Genomic DNA, 25,823 nt, shown 5'->3' with positions numbered 1-25,823 from the left:
AAATCAAAATACACACTATATACCACTCACGTCACTAGAAACAATACCCACTGTATACAACTCACGTCACTAGAAACAATACTCACTGCATACAACTCACGTCACTAGAAACCATAACACTGCAGACCACTCAAGTCACTAAAACAATACTCACTGCATATCACTTAAGCCACTAGAAAACTCAAAATACACACTATATACCACTCACGTCACTAGAAACAATACCCACTATATACCACTCACAACACTAGAAACAATACACACTGTATACCACTCACGACACTAGAAACAATACACACTGTATACCACTCACGACACTAGAAACAATACACACTGTATACCACTCACGACACTAGAAACAATACACACTGTATACCACTCACGACACTAGAAACTTATACCCTGCATACTTCTTACGACAATAGAAACTTTACACACTGCATACCGCTCACGTCACTAGAAAGAATACTCACTGTATAATACCACTCTCGCCACTAGAAACTTATACACTGCATACTTCTCACGACTGTAGAAAATTTACAAATTGCATACCACTCATGTCACCAAAAAAATACTCAGTGCAAACCACTCACACCACAAGAAACAATAGTCAAGGCTTACCACTCACGTTAGTAGGCACTTTAAACATTTCATATCATTCACGCCCTTAGGAACATAGCCCACTGCATACTGTACACGGCACCATCTTCATTGCTCAGCACATAATACTTATCCCATGCCACTGCATAGTGATATAATCTTCAACGACGTAACATGAGATCTGGCGGCTGTGGACCTGAGATGAAATATCACTGATTTTAGACTGATTTTTCCCAGGCAATTAATAAAATCCTAAAATATATTTGTCAATGCGATACACTTGGACTGAAAATGATAACAGTCACAAAAAGACAACCACTAAGATTAAAAGGTTTTGTACATAACTAATGTCGTGAATATTTTTATGTTTGTAGTGTGGCTGATTGTTTATTGTGTTAACTGCCATATTCTACCGAAGTCTGACGGAATTGATTATGGAAATTATAGTACATGTATATTAGATGCAGGTTTTGAAATAACTGTTGAAGCTTTCACATAAATAACCTTTTGTTGGCGGTCAAATTGAATAATCAATGTAATACTATAATTTTCATGCAATGCATATTGTGCCGAGAAGAAAGTAACAAAGGTGTTTGTGAATGTTTTCCCCCAAATGGATACATGTTTGCCGTGTGTTATGCAACAAATTTCTGACTACGATCAATATTGTCAACATGATCCCTGCATGTGACATAGACCTTTGACCTTATGATAAAAAGGGTCATACTATATTTTTTCCAATGAATGTAATAGCGATTTATTGCTTTATTAATTCCACAAGCTTTTTTGGCGGGGGGGGGGGGGTCATCATGATTAGAAAATCAATAAGGGTCATCTACAAGTTATGATGAAACTTGCAGTCATATTAGAGTACTGTAGGCTAGTTTTTGCGGCGAAGGTTAAGTTTGACCAGTGACCTTTGACAAACTGACCTCAAAAACCAAAATCGAGTAAGAAATCATCAACCGGCAAAGACTAACCTCCCAAGCAAACTGGCGTCCGCTTCTTCTTAATTTCACTTCAATCTTGCCTCCGCTTCTCTTAATTCCACCTCTTACCGGCCTCCGCATCTTCTTAATTCCATCCCTAACCGGCCTCCGCATATTCTTAATTCCATCCCTAACCGGCCTCCGCATCTTCTTAATTCCATCCCTAACCGGCCTCCGCATATTCTTAATTCCATCCCTAACCGGCCCCCGCATCTTCTTAATTCCATCCCTTACCGGTCTCCGCATATTCTTAATTAAACTCCTTACCAACCTCCGCATCTTCTCAATTTCACTCATTACCAGCCTCCGCAGCTTCTTAATTCCACTCCTTACCGGCCTCCGCATCTTCTTAATTCCACCCCTTACTGACCTCCGCTTCTTATTAATTCCACCCCTTACCGGCCTCTGCATCTTCTTAATTCCACCCCTTACTGACCTCCGCTTCTTATTAATTCCACCCCTTACCGGCCTCTGCATCTTCTTAATTCCACTCCTTACCGGCCTCCGTTCCAGCGATACTTCAGATCGTTCCCTTATGGTGCTCCTCAAAAGTAAAAAATTCTGCAATGATCGCGTGAACGGGGTCTGCGGCCTTTTTTGCATAAAAGCCAAATATCGATTACGTTATTATCTTTTTTTTTACCGTAGCTTTATTTGTTTTACTGAAGGGCATCTAAAATTTGGAAATGTTATCTATATTGAAGTATTGATGTGTACTAATTTATCGTGTGACGGTGCACAAAGATCTTTAACCGGTGTTGTAAGATAAATAAATTTGTTATTTGTTATTTGTTGCAGGATATTGACAAGCGGTGTTTTCTTTCAAAAATATTTGGAATGTAGTTTTTGAAAAAATAAAAAATATCCAAATCAAAAGGTGAGACGAAACTTTATTTTGTAATTCAATATAAATATTAATATAACACCAATTTGGCCCACTACAGAAAGAAACCCAACCGGTAAAAAATATTATCATTTATTAAATATACTATTATTCATATAAATATTCCTTATTTACAGTTTCTTGCGAAAGTATAACAGTAATATTTTCTTAACTAATTCAAAACATTTAGACAGGACTGATTTTAAGAAAATATAAATGCTAGAGGCATTTTATAGTACAAGTAATATCTTGAGACTTTTAACCTAATATGGGTTTGCTGAAGACGATGAGGGTGGATACCAAGATAATAAAATTGACCTTGACCTTCAAAAGGTCAATTCAAAATGGCCGCTTAAAAATACTAAAATAGGTCATTATAACTATGATACAATATGATGCAATTAATTAGTCTTGTCAAAATCAAATGATTATTCAATATGATCAGATTTTAATTAGATTAGCCACCAAATATAACGATAATAAGCCCAATGGCTCAATAAACAGTAATATACAGTACTGTTTTACTAGCGCGTTAAGGTATAAGACTAAGATTGAAAAAAAATCACTTTTTATGTTTTGTTTACTTGACTTATATTTTTTAAACAATAAACTTAGTTTCAAATCCTTCTTTATAAATATTACCAAAGAATGAATATTTCATAATAACAAATTAATATTTCGTAACTAGAATTCCGGGTACCCTCCAATAAATCCAGGATATCTTAAAGTTACAGCAAAGTTATCTATAAAAATATTACTTGTAATAAATCGAGTAATATTTACTCTGACCATATATAAAAGTCACGTGGGTTGGCTACATAGTAGAGGTGTTAAAATATAATTGTAATACACCCTTTGTTAGCCATTGAAATAGTATTTAATGTATAAAGGACTTTCAAAAATGGTTATTATTCAGAGCGGGCGCTATGGTGCAGTGGTAACACTGTCTGCCTACAAATCAAGGGGTCGTGAGTTCGATCCCCCGCTACTCCACTGAACGAATAAATGACTACAAGACTGATTGACACAGAATGACGTCAACCATAGTATACAAGAGAAGACCTTAACGGAACAGGAAACAAGTACCGAAAGTACAAGACCGAAGACGACGACCGATAACAGAAGGAAGAACGGAGACAAGAACTGACAACAAGCGAACAGAAACGAGGACCGATAACAGAAGAACAGAGACAGGGGATAACAGAAAAACTGACGACAAGCGAACGGTGACGAGGACCGATAACAGAAGGACAGAGACGAGGACTGAAAACAGAAGAAGAGAGACATGGACCGTGAACACAAGAACAGACAACAAGCGAACAGAGACAGGGACCGATAACAGAAAAACTGACAACAAGCGAACGGAGACGTGGACCGATAACAGAAGAACAGAGACGAGGACTGAAAACAGAGGAAGAGAGACAGGGACCGATAACAGAAAAACTGACAACAAGCGAACGGAGACGAGGACCGATAACAGAAGAACAAAGACGAGGACTGAAAACAGAGGAAGAGAGACAGGGACCGATAACAGAAAAACTGACAACAAGCCAACAGAAACGAGAGAAGAAGAGAGACATGGACCGTGAACACAAGAACTGACAACAAGCGAACAGAGACGTCGACCGATAACAGAAGAACAGAGACAGGGACTGATAACCGAAAAACTGACAACAGGCGAACAGAGACGAAAACCGATAACAGAAGAACAGAGACAAGGACCAAAAACAGAAGAACAGAGACAGGGACCAATAACAGCAGAACTGACACGAGGACCGATAACAGAAGAACAGAGACAGGGACCGATAATAGAAGAACTGACAACAAGACAACGGAGAGAGGATTGATAACAGAAAAAAAAGAAACGAGGACCAATAACAGAAGAATTGACAACAAGAAAACGGAAACCAGGACTGATTACAGAAGAATAGCTTTGGGAACCGATGATAGATGAACGGAGAAGAACGAAGACGAGAACCGATAACAGAGACGTGAACCGATAACAGAACATCTGACAACAAAAGAACTGAGACCAGGACCGATAACAGAAGAACGAAGACGAGAACTGATAACAGAAGAACAAAGACGACGACCGAAAACAGAGACGTGAACCGATAACAGAACATCTGACAACAAAAGAACTGAGACCAGGACCGATAACAGAAGAACGAAGACGACGACCGAAAACAAAAAACGAGCATCAAACCCCAAGAGTACTCAGGGAAAGTTGCCTTTAGTTAATGTATATTTTGCATGCACATGTTTAACCTCCTCACACATACGCAGTAGGAATCTGAGTAGTCACGTTGTATGCTTGCATAGAGAGCCAGATAAAATACATGAAAGCCCTATATCAAGCAGATAGGGCAGGGAAGAGTGAAGTGTTCGCTGCGTAAACCCTAAATACAGGTCTCTTATGTTTAAATGCCTTAAAATTTTCAATACTATCTTTAATATTACTTCTATATTAGTATTATATTGGCCTATAGAAAAATGTCCACCATCTTGGATTATTCGGCCATATTGGATTGTTTTGTTTTTTTAATTCTGGTTGGTGTCTAATTTGTTTTTACCTAAACATGCTTTGTGACAAATTTCAGGCTTTTCCTTTCCTTAAAAGTTTTATTTGATATATCATCCATTTGATATATCATCCATTTCATGTTAAAGAAATTTGGCGCCCATTTTAGTGGTCATTTCAAATGGCCATTTCAATGGTCAAGATCAAGTTTTTCAATTTGGTATCCACTTTTACCGGATTCAGCATACCTTAAATAGGTTAAATACACCAAGATACCACTTGTACTACAAAATGCCTCTAGCATCTTATAGGGAGCCAAATTCTCAAAATCAGTCCTGTCTAATTGCTGGCAGAGTGGAGTTACCCAAGTGTTAGATTGAAGCTAATTTTGAGATCATAATTATACTCCTTATATTTTATACCACAGACATTCAGAGCTTTGTATATATCTCATTGAAAGCTGATTATTTTTTTACTGTAGATTTTGATTTCTTGTTTTATGGTCTCTTTTTGCTTAGTGTTTGTTTAATTAAAATGTCCATTTTTGCCTATTTGTGCGTATTGCGTTTAATCATTTTATTTCAGTTTTGTTTTAAAGCTGCATGCCTCCAGATGAGCCAAAAGTGTAAAGAAATTCAAAAGAATTACAAAGATTTATTTAAAAAAAAATAAAAGAGTAAAAATGTTTACAAATGAAGTAGAAATTTCGTTATGCATGCAATAAATGACAGATTTCGCAGTATTAAACATCATGACTAACTCAGTAAGGGCAATTTTGTATATTTTGACTTTTATTTAGTAATTAACGCGGATCGAAAGTGAAGTTTGTAATTTGTAAATTACTTTGTTTGTTCTCTTGAAAATATATTTTTTTATACATTTTCAAAACTATCATTAAAATTAGCATGAATCTGGAGGCATGCTGCTTGAATTTTTTAACTGTAAAGGTCAACTTTCCAACTTAACGGGCAAAACAAAACCTCAGGTGTTCCTCCGCCATGAACATCAACTTAGCCATTTAAAACGGGAAAATATGCCAAAGTTAATAAACAGTATACTCAGAATTAAATTGAAAATTGATTTTTTATGCTTTTCATCGACTGATTTAAAATAAAAACTTTTGACCGCTTTTCATTTTAAAGTCATTATAATCATTCTGGAATCCGAGTGAATGATCTGAAATTTTTACGCACATAAATAGTTCCGGTCCCGTCAATTAAAGAAAAAGCTCAGTGGAGTTCCTTTAAGCATTTAAAAGTTTTATATATAAATTTAAATGGTTTATTAAGATATTTGATTATTGATTAATTCACGTCAATGACTAAAATTGACAGTTCGATCTTTCATATATTTTCAGGAAATAATGCAGGCTCCGGTAAGTGTGTGTGTGTGTGGGGGGGGGGGAAGAGGGGGTGTTTGAATGTTATTACGTATTTATTCTTTTGCCCATTCTCTATGCAATATTCAATACATACATTATTTTCAGATGATTTTTTTCGTCTAAATTTTAAAACATTGATATAAATAAACTCTAGATTATTATCAAGAAACAAAATACATGTACCAAATAATTATATACGTTTTGATCAAGTTTATGTTGGCCTCCTACCACGTAGATCAAGTACATTGTTAGTAATAATAAACTTATGGATAACAAATGGCGACTACAGAAAGACAAACGCATATCTTAGATCTTTTCAAGGGCATTCATTGTGGTTTAACTGGGAAAAAATTGTCATCAGACTTAAAATCTTATTCATATAAGACTTACCAAATATAAACCTAAATCAAAGGGCTGCAAAGCTCTGTGGTATTTTCTGATCTTTGCAATCTAAATCATTACAGCGACTGCGTTTAAATTTTTTTCTATAACAGTTTGAGATTGATACATATGGAATTTTGCATGACTAAAGTTGTATCAAAAAATCATTTTTCATTTTTTATGACAGCCACACTTTATCCTTGCATATCGTGGCTACTTCCTTAAAAAGACACTTCAAAAAAAAGTTGCCTTGACTAGGATTTTGAACATTAGGCCTCTCTCACCCTAAACAATATATTTGAAAAAAAAAACCAACAAGCAAATAGTGCCAGTCCAAACTTTAAAGTCTCTGTTCTTTTCCCAATATCATGCTGACAATAAATAGAACCGTCAATTCAGGATATTTTGATGACGAATGTCGAACAAAAATTGGTTCACTGCCAACACTTGAAATATTCGATTATTGCAAAAAGACAGGAGAGATATCTCACAGTGAAGTTTAAATAACATATTTTTTAAATACCTTTTCACAAGGTTAGATAAACGGCACATAACATAAAGAAAACACATTGTCAGTCGTCCAATTACAACATAATTATTACTTCTAAAGTAAACTTACTGGTAAATTTATTTTACGAACTTAAATAACCTTCTCTAGTACAATTTGTTTTCCGACAATCAAATTTTAGAATTTAGACGAAAAAGTAACCATTCAAGCGTTCTTTCTCTTCTCATTTTTATATCAATCTTTTGCATAATATGCATGTTATACATATATAAATTATGATGTCATCAAAGTTATAATCTAATTTTATATTATCATGAATTTCATTCGATTTTTGTTTCAGTTTTTAGATTTAACAAAGCAAAACAGAATTTATTTCCGACTGAATATAGTTAAGTTCTATGTATAAATACATCGAATAAATAGAGACTATTCAAGATTTATTTTCATCGATAGTTTTGAAAATAAATAGTTCATGAGTGGCAGTAGCCACGAGTGAAATAAGATAATTTTCATACCACAGGATGAAAACAAATCCTGTATTTATACAAAACACTTGAATTTTCTGCTTATTATATACATTTCTTTTTTGACATTACAATTTGAAAGACTTCACCTTAAATTTTGTGTACTGACGGAATTTAGAAGAAAGAAGTCTGGCAAGATACCAGTAAAACACGTAAAATAGATGATTTAAAATATAAAATTTATAACCTTGAAACTCAACATTAAGTTTCTTATGACTTTCATGTATTTGGATATTTAACCATTTACTTCATATAGACGTCTTTTGACGGCTTTTCGACCCCCCCTTTTTGAGGCCCCAAACAGTGAAAATTACCTTATTTAGACCCCAAATACTGCTTTTCGTTTGGGAAATGTTGCTAAAAAAGTGAGGTTAAAAATTACTCCAGGTCGATCATAAGGTAATGTGTAACCAACGCTGAAAAGCCTTTGACTCTATTTCAATCCATTGAGAAGTTGCAGCACTTTGAATCAATTTTGATGGAAAATATCAACGCAAAACAGTGATTTTTTTTGCCATTTTGAGATGTCCCCTCGTTGCCAGGGTAACAGGAAATTTAAGACTGAGCATGTCGTTACAAAAGCAATGGTCCAGTCAACATTTGTGCCAAGTTTGATTAGTATTGAAGCATTTTTTCATAGCTTCATAGCAGTTGGAACTTGTAACAGGAGGCTTTTCAATGAAAACGGTCATTTTTCACAATATGCTCATGAGGGAAATGGTGAACATGAACAAAATAATTCAATGAAGAAATTCAAATGTATGTATATATACATCTATAAGCGGTCATTTTAATAAATGTAGTTGTCCAGAAATGATGGACATTATCATTATACACTGTACTCTATAAATGACAATATTGGCATCAGTATAGAATAATATGAGGTTAAAATACATTGTTGAGTTCAATACTGAATTCTATTGGATGAGTAAACAGCTGTAAAATCTATATTGGACGGGGCGCTAGCCGAGGCTGATATAGGTTGTGCAGCTTTGTTCGAGTGCAATAAAACCAGCATTGTTCTCAACGATATACACTCACCTCTTATTATGACCCTTTAAATGACCCCTTTATTTCACATATTGTCATAACTTGTTTACATGTTCTTCAAATAATAATTTTATATGACTTTTTGGAGTATGAAAATGACAAAGAGGCTAGATGGAGTACGATATGCGTTTGATAAAGATATTTTTGGCTCTGAAAATGAAAAAATGAAAACGAAGCTATATGGTGTACGATATGCATTTGGTTTAAATATTTTGGACTCTAAAAAATAAAATATAGGGATTGGTAAGCATTTGATTTGGATGTTTTGAAATTGATACGAGGCTAGAATTCAGATTGGATCTGATAATGATTTCGCTTCTTATATCACGTTGTGCTTATTGGTTTTTTAGGTGTTAAATAATATGTTTTCCTACGTATGCACTGCGTTTTTGTTGTTGTTTTTAACGAGTTTGCACGGACTATTTAATCGTATTTTTCGTGGTAAAATATTACAAATATAGGATTTTAACATCATATTGTCAAATTGAACTATTTACATCTAAAACTTTATATTTCACAACTTCTTCACATTTTATATCCAAATTTTTACAAACTTGTCAAATAACAAATGATACTAGTACTTCAAGTGGAAAGTATGTTGTAGTGCAGTAATTAGATTTCTTTTGTTTTTAAATAAAAAAAATGAAGTATCGCACCGGCACTTAAAAAGCCCATTATGCCCTAGATGCTTTTATTTTTATTTTTCAAATCTTTTTATTTATGTTTTTTTATAGTTTCTTATACTCGTTTGCCAATTACCTAAACTGTTCTTCTCTTTTGTTTCTTTATTGGAATTAATACATTTATATTGATTGAATATTTTGTATGGAAGTCAAAATACTACTATGCTAACATTTTGCCACTAATTCTTTTATGGCAAATTATTTCACATTACATGTAATCGCTTCTTTTGTCAGGTAACTTGTAAGCATTTAAAATGTTCTGAAACCAGTATTTAAACTTAAAAGACTCATGTTTGACCATTCTAAAGAAGTAAATATTTTTTCGTTTGTAAGGCATAATGTGCCTTTAAAAAGATTCGAACTAAGGAAATTTACACTAATTTAAAAACTCTTTACAGGAGCGTGGACGGAAGTTGGTAGATGCCCTGTTATGTGGGAAAGATGAAGAGGCGATCAAACTGTTAGAAGGGAAAGTTGACTTTTCCATTGAAAACGTAATTTCCTTTTTTTCTTGTTAAAGTTTTAATAAGTAAAATGTCCTAATCGTGTATAGGCCTACACTTCAATGGGGTTATAAATCATATCGGCATTTTATATAGATTAGCTAAACATTGTTTTTATTTACGTTTATTTTAATCAAAGTTTATAATGCAATCATTTTGCCATTTTTCAAAGGCTTTACTTTTTTTCCTGCACGGAGTGCGCGTGCTCATCATACTTAAATAGCTTAAAGTGACATTATGCCCATCCAAGGATAGATAGTGAGTGAATAGGTGAAAGTCAAAATAAGTTTTAATTTTGTCATAATTCCTTTTAATTAATAATTTACTTTGCATAAACATTAACTAACGTAAGGATCCAAGCAAAATTTCTGTAAATATCCATTACAATTTGCCTGTAACGTTCAGATTATAAAAGGAGTGGGGCAGTCTTTTTATTCTTTAGGCATATTTAAATTTTATCCTATACATTTTCCAGTAACAACTGTTGGTCAAACACCATTTTAACAGTCAAACTTTTGAAATATAAAGACAATTCAGCTGAAAATAACTATAATAATATGTGCATAATGTCACTTTAATATGTGCAATAGACGGAAATATTTATTGCTATAATTCAAGCATGCATATATTCTATACTTGAGGACTTTATAAAAGGCATGCCTGTTTTATATGGCTTTTCACACGAAACTAAAAAAAAAAGGATTTAGCTAGTCTGACCTAAATTTTCTCATTCCGACTTTAATTCAATATAGGGAAAACTTCTTCAATACTATTGAAACATCATGTCGCGCATATAAGTGTAACAAATTTATCGGTGCAAAGCGTAAAATACATTTGCAAAACGGACACCTACTTAACAAAATAATTGTAGTTTTATCATTTGTAATACATTCCGTAGGCCTGTTCTCATTGTCGATAACGAAATGCAATACGTCAAAATTGGCGGTAATTAAGTTCCACGGGGCTGAACATTAAATGACTGAACGAAACGATTACGTTACTTGCAGCTTAACCAATTATGATATAATTTTAAAAATTTAATGTTCAGAATAAAAGACATTTTTAAAACGGCATTGTCGCAAATTGTTGTTAGTTTGTAAATAAGTAACAAAGGAAGCCATGCAATTTGAGCATATGAAAAAAGTAACCACCCCATTAGTTTCGAATAGGTGCTAAAATGAAGCATTTATAGACTTTTATTACATTTTCCGCTTTCGTAGAATCAATAAGAGTCTCTGCTATTGACTTAAGTTGTTTACAAGGTCACTTGTGTGTATTCATAATGATAAAAGAAGTCGCAAACAAAAAGTGTTATTGGACGTTACTACCATACTTAAGGGGGCAATACGCAGTTTTCAAGGCTTTTCGGCAAACAACTGACTGCGCCACAATCAAAACCTCACACACAAGTCTGTAATCACACACCTGAAATAAATGCATTTCATATTTAACATATACATATGTATCTCACAGCAAACAATTAAAAATACATGTCCACCTTCTAGTTTTCTGGCACATAGCCCTGTGTTTTTCATTGTTTTGGTCGCGAAAATCAACGACAAAATAAGCGGATTACCCCTATTCGCAAAATACAACAATATATTAACGTCAAGAGATTAAATCACAAACTATAGTGTTTCTTCCTTCTTAAACAATGCACAATCTGAAAATAACATCCAAACGGGGTGCCATCTACCTACTTTTTTCACTATTCTAAGTCTTCTGCATACCCTTTAAATTGAAGAGCTGATTCACCGGCTAGCTCCAAAAGCCGCACGGTCGCATCCGACAGGTACTCTCTCAAAAAACCAAGGGTCAACGCCACTAAATTCAATTTTACTAAATAAATGAAACACAATACATCTACATCTACATCTACATCATACTGCTTAACAATCAATTCTGATTATGACTAGCAGGCGCGTTGTCAGGGAACTGTTAATAAAAGAATTTATTTATATGCAAATTAAAAAGTTAAAAGAATAAAAGTTCTACAAGACTATTAATTTAAAAACATAGTGTGCAGTTTAGAATTTATAGAATGGGTCAAGCCTCTCAGTAAAGATGTTTAAACTGGGGCTGGACTGAACAGTTAGGGGAAGGCTATTCCAAAGACGTATGCTCCTAGGAAAGAAAGAATTTTGATGATATTGTGTCCTCGAGTAGGGTATCAGGTAGTTCAGATTTCTTGTTTGAGTAAGGTGTTGGTGGTCTACAAAAACAATGTTGTTTTGGATTTTATACAAGTAGGTTACAGCACTGATGTTTCGACGCTGTTCAAGGGTTTGCCAATTAAGATCATTTATCATTTTTGAGACACTACTTGTATAGTCATAATCATTAAAAATGTATCTAGCAGCTGATCTTTGTACTTGCTCTATCTTATAAATTAAGTATTTCTGCCAAGGATGCCAAACTATGGAGCAATATTCAACCTGAGGTCTAACATAGGTCTTATATGCAGTTTCTTTTATCTTTTTATTTGGAGTTTTAACATTTCTTCTAATGAATCTGAGGGAGTTATTTGCTTTGGATGTGATGTTGTTTATATGTTTGGTCCATGAAAGGTCTTGACTAATAGTGACTCCTAAGTATTTCGCTTCTTGAGTTGAGTTAAGTTGGATGTTATGGAGGGTATAAGGAAATATTACAGGGGTTCTTTTTCTTGTTATCCTGAGAACTTCACATGTGTCAGGGTTGAATTCCATGGACCAGTCTTTTTCCCATTTTTCTAAAGCATGAAGGTCATCTTGGAGGGTTTGGGCATCTTGTTTAGATCTGATGGTTAGGTACTAGGTAGACAACAGTATAATCTGCAAAGAGTCTAACCTTACCTTTGACACTATCTGGGAGGTCATTGATGTAAGAAAGGAAAAGACAGGGACCTAATACCGAGCCTTGGGGGACACCTGAGAGAACTGGTAGAATTCCTGATTTTTGACCTTCAACTACAACTTGCTGGGAGCGTGACTTAAGGAAGGAATGGACCCAATTTGTAACCTCATAACTTATACCCAATCTTTCTAGTTTACTCACAAGTTTGTGATGGTCCACCTTATCAAATGCCTTACTGAAATCCATGACTATGACATCAGTTTGTTGGCCACTTTCAAGATTGTCATGAATTTCCTGGGAGAAGCTTACTAGCTGGGACTCACAACTCCGTTTTGACCTGAAGCCATGTTGATAGGGGCTAAGGATGTTGTGTTTATCATAAAAGGACATAATATTGGACACTAAGATGTGTCATTACTAGTCATTAAAACTTGAAATATAGTAACTATAAACATTTAGAACCTCAAATATCCACTTCAATTTCAAAACTGTCTCTTATTTGTAAATTTGACCCTGGCCAATTCGAAACTAAACGGCCGAAACTGTGTACTGCCTCCTTACGCATAATTTAATAGCTGAACTGCAATGAAAAGGCAACTGCGTCGTATCATATTTTATTTTCAACTGCGTCGTATCATTACGTACAAATTATTTTCTTGGAAAATAAACATTTCTTTTAAAGAAATTTTAGTAAATGATGCGAAATTATATTTTGAAGTTTATGGTGAACTCTGAAACGAGTCTATAATTAATTTTAAGGAAAAAACGATAGATACAGCAATATGAACTGCGTCGTATCCACACAACTTCATAGAAATTCTGCTCCGCTTCGAGTTGCAAGTTCGCTATAACTTTGGTTATACAAAATAGTTGTGTGAGCAACATATACCGAACGAAGCGGAAAATAGTGGAGCGTGTTTGTACATTTATTGGGTTTTCAGTCATTTCCAACAAAAGAGTTATAAACAAAACATACCTTTTTCGTTCCAAGATGGCGGCGTTTGTTTACATTTTGTAGGATACGACCCAGCCCTGCACTGGCTAGTTGTTGGTAGGTCGTTGACGGTGCCAGTAGTTAGCGCTGAGGAAAATCGATGTACATTAAAACGGTGTACACCTGCCTGTATCATTGTTTGGGATATCTTGATAGCTTATACTCTTTAAGACATGCTTTATTACAAAGATTGAAAAATTCGACAAAAGCGGTTCAATTTTATAAATACAAATTGGTCTGCACGATCTTTTATGATGATATTGACCAGTTTCCATTTCATATATTATAACATTGAGCAGAAAACATAGATTATTATGCTCCCCGAAAAATTACGGGGGAGCATATAGTCGCCGGGTTGTCCGTCCGTCCATACGTACGTACGTCCCGAATTCGTGTCCGGCCAATAAATTTGTTAATTGAAGTCGGATTTTACAACTATTTCACAGAAATTATCACCATATTGAAACGACGCGTCGCGCGCAAATTTGGGTCGCTACCTTGAAGGTCAAGGTCACAGCATACCCTTGAGGCAAAATCGTGTCCGGCCCATAACTTCGTTATTTGAAGTCGGATTTTACAACTATTTCACAGAAATGATCACCATATTAAGACGATTTGTTGCTACCTTGAAGGTCAAGGTCACAGCATGACCTTGAAGCAAAATCGTGTCCTGCTCATTACTTCGTTATTTGAAGTCGGATTTAACAACTATTTTACAGAAATGATCGCCATATTGGAACATAACTCTGAAACTACAAAAGATATACTTTTCTGTGTCCAAAACCTAGCCGGGGAGTATCACCCGGTTCAACCGTCTCTTGTTAAATTGTTGAAATCGATTATTGAAAACTGTGAAAAAAGTTTTAAAAAAATATAATACGAACATATAACAACGCTACAGTTAAGGAATAAAAACACACCTTTTCAGGTAACATGAAGTTTGTTATGTTTACAGAAGAAGTTAAAAGTGTTAATTTCCATTTTTGGAGCATGCATTTTTATCATGCGATTATTTTTCATAATTACTAAATCAAGTTAAAATATTTTGTTGGGTTAAAACAATTGTGTAATAATATATTGTCATTATAAGCTACTTGTTTGTGAAAACACTCTTATACAAAACGTGCGTATATTTATTATTTCAAATATATAAACATGTAATTTAGAAGCCATATTTTCCATTTGCTGACATGGGCCTGTGTCAACGCGCATTTTAATAAGAACTAATTATTTATGCGTATTATCATAAAAAAGTCCAGAATAGTCAAACGAAATATCAGACTGGGAATCGAACCGGTGCTATATTTAGAATTGTTCTACTTATTCTGTGTGTTTTTATTAAGCTAGACTGGGTTCTTATTTTTACCTTCAATTTTTATAAATAATACAGAGAGGTGACAATGCCATTCATTTGGCGGCAAGGAGAGGTAAACTGAAAGTCGTTCAGCAGATGAAGAAAGTTAATGTTGACCTTGAACAGAAAAATGTTGTAAGTAAAAATTTAAAGATATTAAATATCTATGATATTTGGCGAGTTAAAGTTTAAAGTTATATAATATTTATGATATGTGGTGAGTGTTTAACAGTTGACGATATTTTCCATAATTCCTTAATTATGATGGTATTGACAATAATTCGTACGTTTATGATATAATACTATATCAGATGATATTAATGTTTATTTTATTCTTTATAATATTTGTCAGAATTTGCCAGGTTATTATATTGTTCAGCGTATAATGTGTATGTTTATGCTATTTCTCAGAATTTGTATGTTTGTAAATTAGTTTATTGCTTATAATGTTTGCCAGAATTTGACAGATAATGGATATGATATGTTTATTGAATTATTTATGATATTTGTCAGAATTGTCATGTTTATTGCATTAGTTTATGATATTTGTCAGAATTTGACAGTTTATGGTATTAGACAACATTTGTTTACGGACTATTTCGACCAGATCAGTTTATGGTATTAACCAGAGTTTGTTCGTTTTTGGCATTGACCAAGAATTTCATAGTTTACAGTTTTGGCCGAATTCTGACTAGAATTTGTTTGTTACCGATATTGACAAGAGTTGCCTGTTTATCGTATTGAAAGGAATTTATTCTCTTTATGACTATGACCATTATTTGTCACTTTATGACACTGGTCAACCTATTGAGAATATAAAATGCAAATTGTAGGGTCAGTCCTGATCAAAACCCACACCCTAATTATTATACAGTTTGTCACAAGGGCAGGCATAGAAATGTTCTAATTTGAATGATTCAAAAGCAGAGTTTCTTGTCTTGGTTTAAAGACAAACTTTTTAAATTCTTAAAGGCCCATCATGCCTCAAACATGCTTTCATTTTTTTCACACATAAACTTATTTTTTTGTATCTTGTTCCCCCCCCCCAAAAAAAAAAAATACTCATTTGCCACATAAATTTAACTGCTTCGTTTGCTTTATTAGCAATTGGTATAATTAAAGTGAATTAGTATTTTGTATGGAAGTCAAAATACTACTTTGTTTACATTTTGCTACCTTTACAACACATTACCGCACATTCAGCGCTACTTTCTTCAGTTGTTAAACATCTAACATGCTCTAAATCAATTATTAATACATTATTAAACACATGTTTTGACATTCATTTTTAAGAACCTCATAAATATAGATTTTTGGGACATAAAATGTGCCTTTAAATTACATCAATTATTCAATAAATTTTGTTCCATATTCTTAGATATGAAACTGGGGCAAATACATCATTATATAAAGTAAATATAAGTGCAAACCTTTGAAAAGTTCAACTAACTGCTTATCAGAGATAAGAAAATAGTTGTAAATATAGCTGTATCAAGTTTGAATTATGCACATATAGATAAGAGCGCATATTCGAACATGTCTATTGTGTCATAATATTTGTTTTTTGCTATGTGGGTCTAGGTTTAAGTCACACCGGTCTTATTAATTAATGTCGGTTTAGTATCTCGAGGCACTGTTAAGGAAGTTCGCATGAATTCAAATGAATACCTCGGGGATAATTATTAATCTTCCGTAATCTATAGCTGGGTAGCTCAAATGGCTATAAGCACAGATTATCGGCGTGGTACCAAGCCCTACCCCAAGGGTACCCCCAGGACCCTCTATACTACCCAAATATACTTCAACCAATTCAAAATGCATGTCAACAAAATAAAAAAAATCTAACAAAAATATATTACTGATGCATGTACTTTAAAATCATAGTTTATAGTATTTTATAGTATCAGTAATATATTTTTGTGGGTTGAAGTGAGTTGAAGTATATTTGGGTAGTATAGAGGGTCCTCGGGATAGGGCTTCGTACCATGCCGATAACCTGTGGTTAAAAGTTATATTGTGTATTCATCACAAAGGATAAGCCTGGTGGATTGATGTATGCAATATCAGCATAATATACCGGAAGGTCAATTAAGATTGATACCAATTGGTTATTGCACTGTTCACTTGATTTCTCTCTCTATCAATATTTCATTTTTAAAACTATTACACTTTTACTGTTGTCAGTCAGTCAGATGACTTCTACTGTAATTTCTGGATTTTCGAAATAAGTGTAATGCATTGCTTTGTTCAACATTTTAAACGATTATAACAAAAAGGGACAGAACAAGGGCTATAACCCGGGATTCCCGTGTTCTAGTGTTACACTCCCCTTGCCGCATTGGGTTCGAATTATGGCAATGATTTGGAATTGTTTGCTATGAGAAAGCTATCCGGCTAGCTTTTGGGTGCTTTTGAGTTCAACCTTTACAGTCTTGATATGACTTTTTAAAGCACAAACTGAAAAACGAAAAAGTAAAGGGCCATACTCTCTGAAACAAACTTGAACAAGATAAAATGTACAGTAGGAAATTCAATATCCTACATTCACGATAAAGGAAACCTTTTGATACAGATTAGAGTTATGGCCCATTTTGTAAATACTGAACACGAGTGCAATATAGTATTTGATGTGCATTCGGATATAGGCAATTTCGGATGTAAATATTTTTGCGTGTGCTTTGTTTACAGATGATTTTGTTTTCTTACAGCATGGTAATGTTCCTATGCACTATGCAGCCAAGGGAGGCTATCTGGACCTGGTTCGGTACCTAAAAGAAAACGGCGCTAATTTAAATATTCAGAATAACGTAAGATATGATAGTACATGTATTTACATAACGTTTAACTATTTCAAATGGTAATTTTAACTTTCAAGTGGCAATTTTTACATAGCTTTGTATTTTTAGTAAATTTTACATGTCATTCTTGTGATTTTCATATTAAAGTAGAAAATTACATATATCATGAACCGCTTCAAGTGAAAAATATTGCATTTTGTTTCAATTTTACATATTATTATAACAATTATAAATGAACAGTTTTAAATACCATTTTAACTATTAAATGTTGCAAAGATTGAATGACATCCTGATTGTTGCAAGTGGCAATTTTACAGGGTAGTAACTTTTGCATGGCATCCTAATTGTTGCAAGTGGCAATTTTAACATGGCAGTAACTTTTGCATTGCACCCTAATTGTTTCAAGTGGCAATTTTACATGGCAGTAACTTTTGCATTGCACCCTAATTGTTTCAAGTGGCAATTTTACATTGCAGTAACTAATGCAATACATCCTGATTGTTTCAAGTGGACATTTTACAGGGTAGTAACTTTTGCATGGCATCCTAATTGTTGCAAGTGGAAATTTTACAGAGTAGTAACTTTTGCATGGCATCCTCATTGTTTCAAGTGGCAATTTTACAGGGTAGTAACTTTTGCATGGCATCCTAATTGTTTCAAGTGGCAATTTTAAAGGGTAGTAACTTTTGCATGGCATCCTAATTGTTTCAAGCGGCAATTTTACATGGCATTGCATCCTTATTGTTGCAAGTGGCAATTTTACAGGGTAGTAACTTTTGCATGGCATCCTAATTGTTGCAAGTGGCAATTTTACAGGGTAGTTACTTTTGCATTGCATCCTAATTGTTGCAAGTGTCAATTTCTCAGGGTAGTAACTTTTGCATGACATCCTAATTGTTGCTAGTGGCAATTTTACAGGGTAGTAACTTTTGCATGGCGTCCTAATTGTTTTGAGTGGTCATATTTACTTGGATGCTAAATAGGTCAACTGGTAGTAATTTAACAGAGCAGGTTAACTTTGTGGTAACGAATTTACGAGGCTACCTAACTTATCTAGAGGCTGCAAATTTACAAACAATCCTATCTATTTCAAACAGTTGCACATTTACTATCAGACTATGTATATTTTCAAGTGGTAATTATACGATATAACATACTATATCGTTTCAAGTGGTAATTGTTTACGAAGTATGCTAACTTTTTCAAATGGTAATTGTTCACATGGTAAACTGAATGTTTCGGTTGTTTATTATTACAAAGCATACGGACTATTTAAAGGGGCAAATGGTTTCTACTTCAAACAGTAATTGTTTACAGAGCACGACTATTTTAATTGGTAATTGTTGTCATAGTGAGCCAACTATTTCAAATGCTTGCAAATTTACATATCATGCTTACTTTTAAATTGCAGCATGCTAACAATTTCAAGTGCTTACAAATTTACATTGCATTCAAAATGTTTCAAGCGGTTGTTATATTCGTATATACATTATGCATATATACATTATTGTCACGTTTAAAATATTGGATGGTTCCTCAAATTGATTGGAGTTTATACTTATAACTACAATGCAATTTCATTTTACTTCCTTAGAAAGAGATTGGGGTCTCTAAATTAAGGTAAATACTTCAATAATCACATAGATTACCATGCACTCCGTTGGCTAATGTGAATTAAATCCTCATTTTTCTTGTCACATGCGATATTTGATTCTTGTTCATATTGATTTATAATCTGATAAAAGATAACATGCTAAACCATGTTTTTTCAACCATCATACTTCTGCCAAGTCTGTAATAAATATTTACCCGCTTTAATAACATTCAACTGAAGTAAAGTTCTTTTTTTAACAAACAGACAGACATAAGTATTTATTTAACCGCGCTTATCCTTTACAAAATTTTTGTAATACATTTTATTAAGTTATTTGGCATAGTTTTATGATAAGATAGCATTCAATTGAACTTTTCTTTGATAAATTGTAAACAAATGGGGACAACTCTTATAAGATACTTAATAAGGTCATATCAAATTATTTCCCTTTATTTAAAACTTGTTACACGAAAAACACCCCGTTTCCCCATTTTTTTCGTAATTATATCCTGCTATTCAGGACCAACTTATCTAACTTATCACAAAAAACATAAGCGCTGGACCAGCGATTTTCGTACTATACGTACATATGTGAATTTGTAGTTGCGTTTTCAAGCGCATGTATTGAAGAGTTACGTCAACATTGAAGAAACTTTAAGTTAACTTTTACACTGCACACTGTCTTAGATCTATATGATGTATATTTTTCCATCATTGTGATACCTATAAGTAAAAAAAAGTTGTCTGCCTGCCTGTCTATTTGTCTATCATAATACTTCAAATATGTACATATATACACATTGCTATTTTTAATGTTTAAGGATGGAGAGACGCCCCTGCACGAGGCAGTCAAGACCCAGACGATGGATGTGATTGAAAACCTGATAGATCTAGGCATGTCGCCTGTTTGTAAAAATAAAAGGGTACATGCAATAGATATTTTATATACCGATTAAAACAACAACAACAAGAACTATTTCAATCTCCTACGTAGTGATCTCCCCTTACAGGATTAGATCTTTTCTTTTTTTCGTCAAGATTTTAAACGATATGAAATTTTTCAATTTTTATATCTATTTTAAAAAGTAAACACGGTTTTGCTAATGTTTCAAGACCGATAGGTGTTAGATGTGAACTAAAATAAAAAATAATTTTGGAAACATAAATATAATGAAAATAATTTTTAAAAATTTTTATACCGCACCGCTTATTTCCAAAACAATGACCCTTCTCGAAAGAGAAATCAAGTAATTAATATGAAAAAGGCAAAGGCTCAAAGCGAGCTCGGTTTACTTTTATCGTGAAATAGTATAACATAATCGTTCATTTTTACTTTACATTTTCCGTTTTAAAATTGTCATTCGGTATTTTATACACTGCTTCCGTTTATTCTGGTTCCCTGTCCAATTATGGTTCCCATAGAAGTGCGCGGGTGACCAGTCTACACATCCGTTTTCAGTCAGAATTCCTCAGTTTTTATCGTTATTTTTAAATTCGAAAAGTTGCGATGTGTCAATTCACATCACTTAGCAGGTACTCGCGTTACCGTAAAGCTCGCATAGCGAGCAGGCCCCTCTTCGAGCTCGCTATTAATTTCGACCCTACGCTTTACAAAAATCAATTTTTTTTCAATCATATCGACATATTTGAGACCAGAGTTCAAGTTTTAATGTCGCTGTTTATTACAGATAAAACATTTTTTCAACGATTTCATTGGCGTATACGCCATTTTTACACAATCATGTGATAAGACCATCATCACGTGATTTGTGTGAAGGCAGTGGTTACTGGCCGTAGCGTAACTTGTACATATTTGTGACACATCTATCCCTTTTTGATTAAATATGATAATTGTAATAATCTTAAACAAAAATATTTGTATCAATCTTGACAACAACAACAACAACAACAACTATTATTATTATTATTATTATTATTATTATGATTATAAGAATAATAGTGATGATGATTATGATGATGATGATGTTGAAGTTGATGTTGTTGTTGTTGTTGATGATGATGATGATGATAATGATGATGATAATGATGCTGTTGTTGATGATGATGATAATGATGATGATGATGATGATGTAGTTGTTGTTGTTGTTGTTGTTGATGATGATGATGATTTCACGATTGACGGTTGTGACGATAATGAAAAATAATGAAGGAAATAATATAAATTTGTACAGAATAAAATAAAATAATAAAAAAAAACCAGTCCAAAATAACATTTTGAAATTTTTATAACAATTTGTCCATGTTATTGTTGCATTTTTATAATAAAATAATGTACTGCTTTTATAATTCTAGACTGGGGACACGCCACTGCACACTGCATTAAGTTACGGAGCTGTTGAGGCTATGGAAGGGTTACTAATCAAAGGTGCCAAGGCCAGTGCGACAAATAAGGTAACTGATTTGTATAATCGGAACATCTCGGCTATTAAGTTCCGAAGTTTGACGGAAAGGGCCGAGAAGATGCGAAAGTGATTTGTATACTCATGATTACTACATGGTACTGCTTCCGGAATAAAAACCGAAAGCAAAAAGTATTAAGAAGTGAAAAATAAGAGATAAGACCATCAGTATTTTCGGAATCGAAAATGGTGCTAGGGGGGCGTGAGAGATGTTGCACTTTTTCATTATCCCTCATGAAAACAGACTCAACGAATCTACAAATTTCATGTATTTTTGTGATTAGTACTTCCGAGGGATCACTTTTTCTATGATTTTGTTTATCACAGTGCCATGCGCCAGCTGTATAAAGTTGTCCAGTACTTTACTTCAGTGTTGTTATATTTTTTGGGCCTTCAGGATCATCGATTCCAAAACATTTCAGTGTTAAAAATTGAATACCGCTCAAGCCGGTGCTATGGGCGTGAGTGTTGTTGCACTTTTTCATTACCCCTCATGAAAAGACTCAATCAAACCGAGTCTGCATTTTTCATGTACTTTTTTGTGATTAATGCTTCCGAGGGATTACTCTTTATAAGTTTAATGCTTTCTTCATCATCGAGCTAAAATGAATATGTTTAAACTATAATGTCAAACCGGAAGTAGACTTTCCAACACAAAGCTATCGAAAATGTATAAATATATCATATTCCTTTTTTGTATAATAGGAGCCATTTTTTCCTTTATTACAGGAGGGAAAAAGACCGGATGACGTGGCAAAGAACGTGGCCATTAAAGAAAGCCTCCGGATGTACGCTACCATGCTGATTGCAATGAGTTCTGGGTAAACATCTTATCTGAAAATCTGATCAGTAATCAAAGTGCTGAAAGCACTGAGTGCGACGGAAACTCTAAAACAATCTATAATATAATCATTATGAAAAATTTGTTCCTGTTGCTCATGGTTAAGACTTCACGAAGTATATGGAGAGCTGTTCTACTCACGACGACGTCGGCCTTCGTGTTAAAATTTTTGTTTAGTAGATTTTTTTATTATTAATTCTTTATTTCTTAAAGTATCAGATTCAAACTTCAAATATATATTCCTTATCATGAGCAACATTATAATATTTTTGTGACAAGGTTTATTACTCTAGAAGCAATATTTCCAATATTATCTCCCTTTGAACCTAGAATTTTTCTATAAAATATGTCATGTCTCTACTTATTTCACAAGGGATCTACTGCAGCCTCCAAATTAATATATGTTCCTTATCATCACCCACATTATGTGTAACAAGATTCACAACTCATGCATGGACATTTGTAGAAATGTTCTCCCTTGAAGTTAGGAATTTTCTAAAGTTTTTTTTACTCTAACTTCTTGTTTTCTTCTTATTTACTTACTTTAAAATGTTACATACTGTTTGCTCTTATAATTTTTGTTACTGAAGGGATTGACTTCAGATTTCAAGTTGTAGTCTTTTCCATATTAGAGCATAGAAATGTCTGTTTAACTTTTATTGAAATGGTTACATGTGGTGAAAAAATGTTGTACATTTAAATGTTCTCTATCGGAGTACTTCGGTGCGTGGAAAAATAGCATATAAATCGTATCTTAACAAAAACTTATGATTCAATAATATACATTGTAATATATATATCTTATATAGTTAGGTTTTTCTCTTTACGAACATGTTTGTGACATATCCTTACATTAATATACATATATGGTTTATAATGACACAATCTATGTTATATTTACTTTGGTGTTATTTGTGATTATGGTAGTTCAGTTCGATGTAATGTACGTAAAAAAGCTTCTGGGTGCGCCTTTAATGTCGGTATTTGTAATATTAATAAATCGAAGACAGTATTAAAGCCATATTGCAATTGTATTATATCAACATTGTAGGATTTATATACGGCAAGGTTTTGCTGAAATGATTTTGCTTTATATTTGATGATCTTCATCACTTTTATAATGTATTTAATTTATTCTTTAATCTTCTTTTAACGAAAAGATACATTAAAGCGAAGGGAATGAAAATTTCACACCGCAACGTGTCGCAGCCACTTACAATAGAACGTGTAGGCGTTATCATAGAAAACATTGACATTCCTAGAGAATTTCCAACAGGATTTTACTGTCGGCGGGAGAAAGTAGAAAACGCAACCGTGAAATTAAAGAAATACGAGGAGGAGTCTGTTTTCAGTGACGTTTTCCATATAAGGATTTTTGAAACAAACAGAGACTGTAAAACAACAATGTATCTCCCCGTGTTTAAAGCGCCATCTGAGAAAGAACAGCTGGTGATACATTTTATAAACGTAGCAGAGGAAGACATGGTGGTCGACAACGCTACGGTTAGAAACCAGGTAAACTATTAGTCCTTGTCGTAATGATAGGAATTGTCACATAATATTCTTATGTAAAACATGTCCTTTTTTTTGGTTAAATTCGTCCCATAACAAATTGTTATCATCATATAAGCAATGCAGAAAACGTTAGAATATTGCAAAGATTACACATCTGTTTACTTTTCGTTTTGTAAATATTGCTGTGTTAAAAGATCCAGCCAATTACACAATCAAGTTTTTACAAATATTAATCAAATGAATTACATGTATATGTGTTATATTTATCATCAATGTGATACAATGACACTTCAAACATGATTAAAGGGACACCACTGAGGGTTTTTTTATGATCCGAAATTTAAATAATTCACAACGCTTTTCCCTCAAATCAGTCGAAGAATAGCACAAAAAATGCAATTTTTATTTTTCTGTTACTCTTCTTCATAATTGTCTTTTGCATATTTTTCTGTGGCCTAGCTGATATATGTAAAAAAAAAAAACACATTCAATTTTTATGTTTAAGGCGTTTGGACCTCAGTGGAATTTCTTTAACTGGATGATACATTCGAATACAACTATAGTAAGGTTGATTATAATACCCTACCTTTCAGCATATTTTAGGAAAAAAAGCGAGGAACAAATTAATCTAAGTATCTTTACTAGAATGTCTAAAATGTCTTGTTAACCATCAATTTTCCCGCGAAGACAATTTTTTTATTTTATGAAAAACTATTTTTTAGATTTTCTGCGAAAATCGACAGTTTTGTCCGGAAACAACGGCTGTTTTTTCTTTTTTTTTTTTTTTTTTTTTTTTTTTTTTTTTTTTTTTTTTTTTTTTTTTTTTTTTTTTTTTTTTTTTTTTTTTTTTTTTTTTTTTTTTTTTTAGAGTAAAACATAAACAAAGAGGAACGACAAACACAATCACAAACGAGGGAGCGCTTATACATTCGGAGATGAAAAAGACTTCTCCCTTGAATTCCACAAATTCGTTTGAGGGAAACCGTTTATAAAGCTTGACGGTGAAACACTAATACATAATCTACGTCATAATTTAAATCTTGAGTTAACAAATATTATGAATATTATTAATATCATTAAAATTGATTTGATAGTTGGAAAGCAGCAAAATTGTGTGACCCTACTGGAATACACTAGTCAGTTAAATGACAACCACATTTTCAGAATGGACATAACAACCCGTGTCAGCCGATAAACTTATTAATAAATAAATACACATTTTATGTTTAAGGTTTCGAACAAACGCAGACGAATTTTGCAGACGAGGAGGAAGCCAATGAAGCTCCCGATCACCAGTCCAGAAAAAGAAGAAGAAGTATGGAAAACGAAAAAAGTCTGACCGATGAGTCAAATCTGTTCAAAGGAATGAACCGGACAACATAACCCAAATGGAAACTGGACAGAAATCATCTATCCAGCAGTGTAGCAACAGATTCTGGTGTAGAAAAC

General features: G+C 33.4%; 1 protein-coding gene across 1 annotated transcript; it reads left to right on the top strand.

Annotated features, from left to right (window-relative positions):
* The first annotated feature begins 2,301 nt into the window (after positions 1–2,301).
* Positions 2,302–24,386, top strand: LOC132733074 (ankyrin-1-like). The gene is made up of 9 exons (XM_060719655.1): positions 2,302–2,466; positions 6,351–6,368; positions 9,919–10,014; positions 15,243–15,341; positions 17,915–18,013; positions 20,420–20,521; positions 21,912–22,010; positions 22,748–22,839; positions 24,020–24,386. The coding sequence occupies exons 2-9, from the start codon at positions 6,357–6,359 to the stop codon at positions 24,384–24,386; spliced, it is 966 nt and encodes a 321-aa protein (XP_060575638.1). The 5' UTR covers positions 2,302–2,466; positions 6,351–6,356.
* The last annotated feature ends 1,437 nt before the right edge of the window (positions 24,387–25,823 follow it).

The sequence above is a fragment of the Ruditapes philippinarum genome, unplaced genomic scaffold, assembly GCF_026571515.1.
Source record: "Ruditapes philippinarum isolate M1 unplaced genomic scaffold, ASM2657151v2 ctg467_1_1_1_1, whole genome shotgun sequence".
Lineage (NCBI taxonomy): Eukaryota > Metazoa > Mollusca > Bivalvia > Venerida > Veneridae > Ruditapes > Ruditapes philippinarum.
The sequence above is the reverse complement of the archived record's forward strand: the minus strand, read 5'-3'. Positions and strand labels throughout refer to the sequence as shown.

Excerpts from the sequence above, each read along its gene's own strand:
- LOC132733074 (XM_060719655.1), top strand. Across the intron at positions 15,342-17,914 it reads ACCTTGAACAGAAAAATGTT|CATGGTAATGTTCCTATGCA; the intron begins GTAAGTAAAAAT and ends GTTTTCTTACAG. Across the intron at positions 22,840-24,019 it reads CTGATTGCAATGAGTTCTGG|ATACATTAAAGCGAAGGGAA; the intron begins GTAAACATCTTA and ends TTTAACGAAAAG.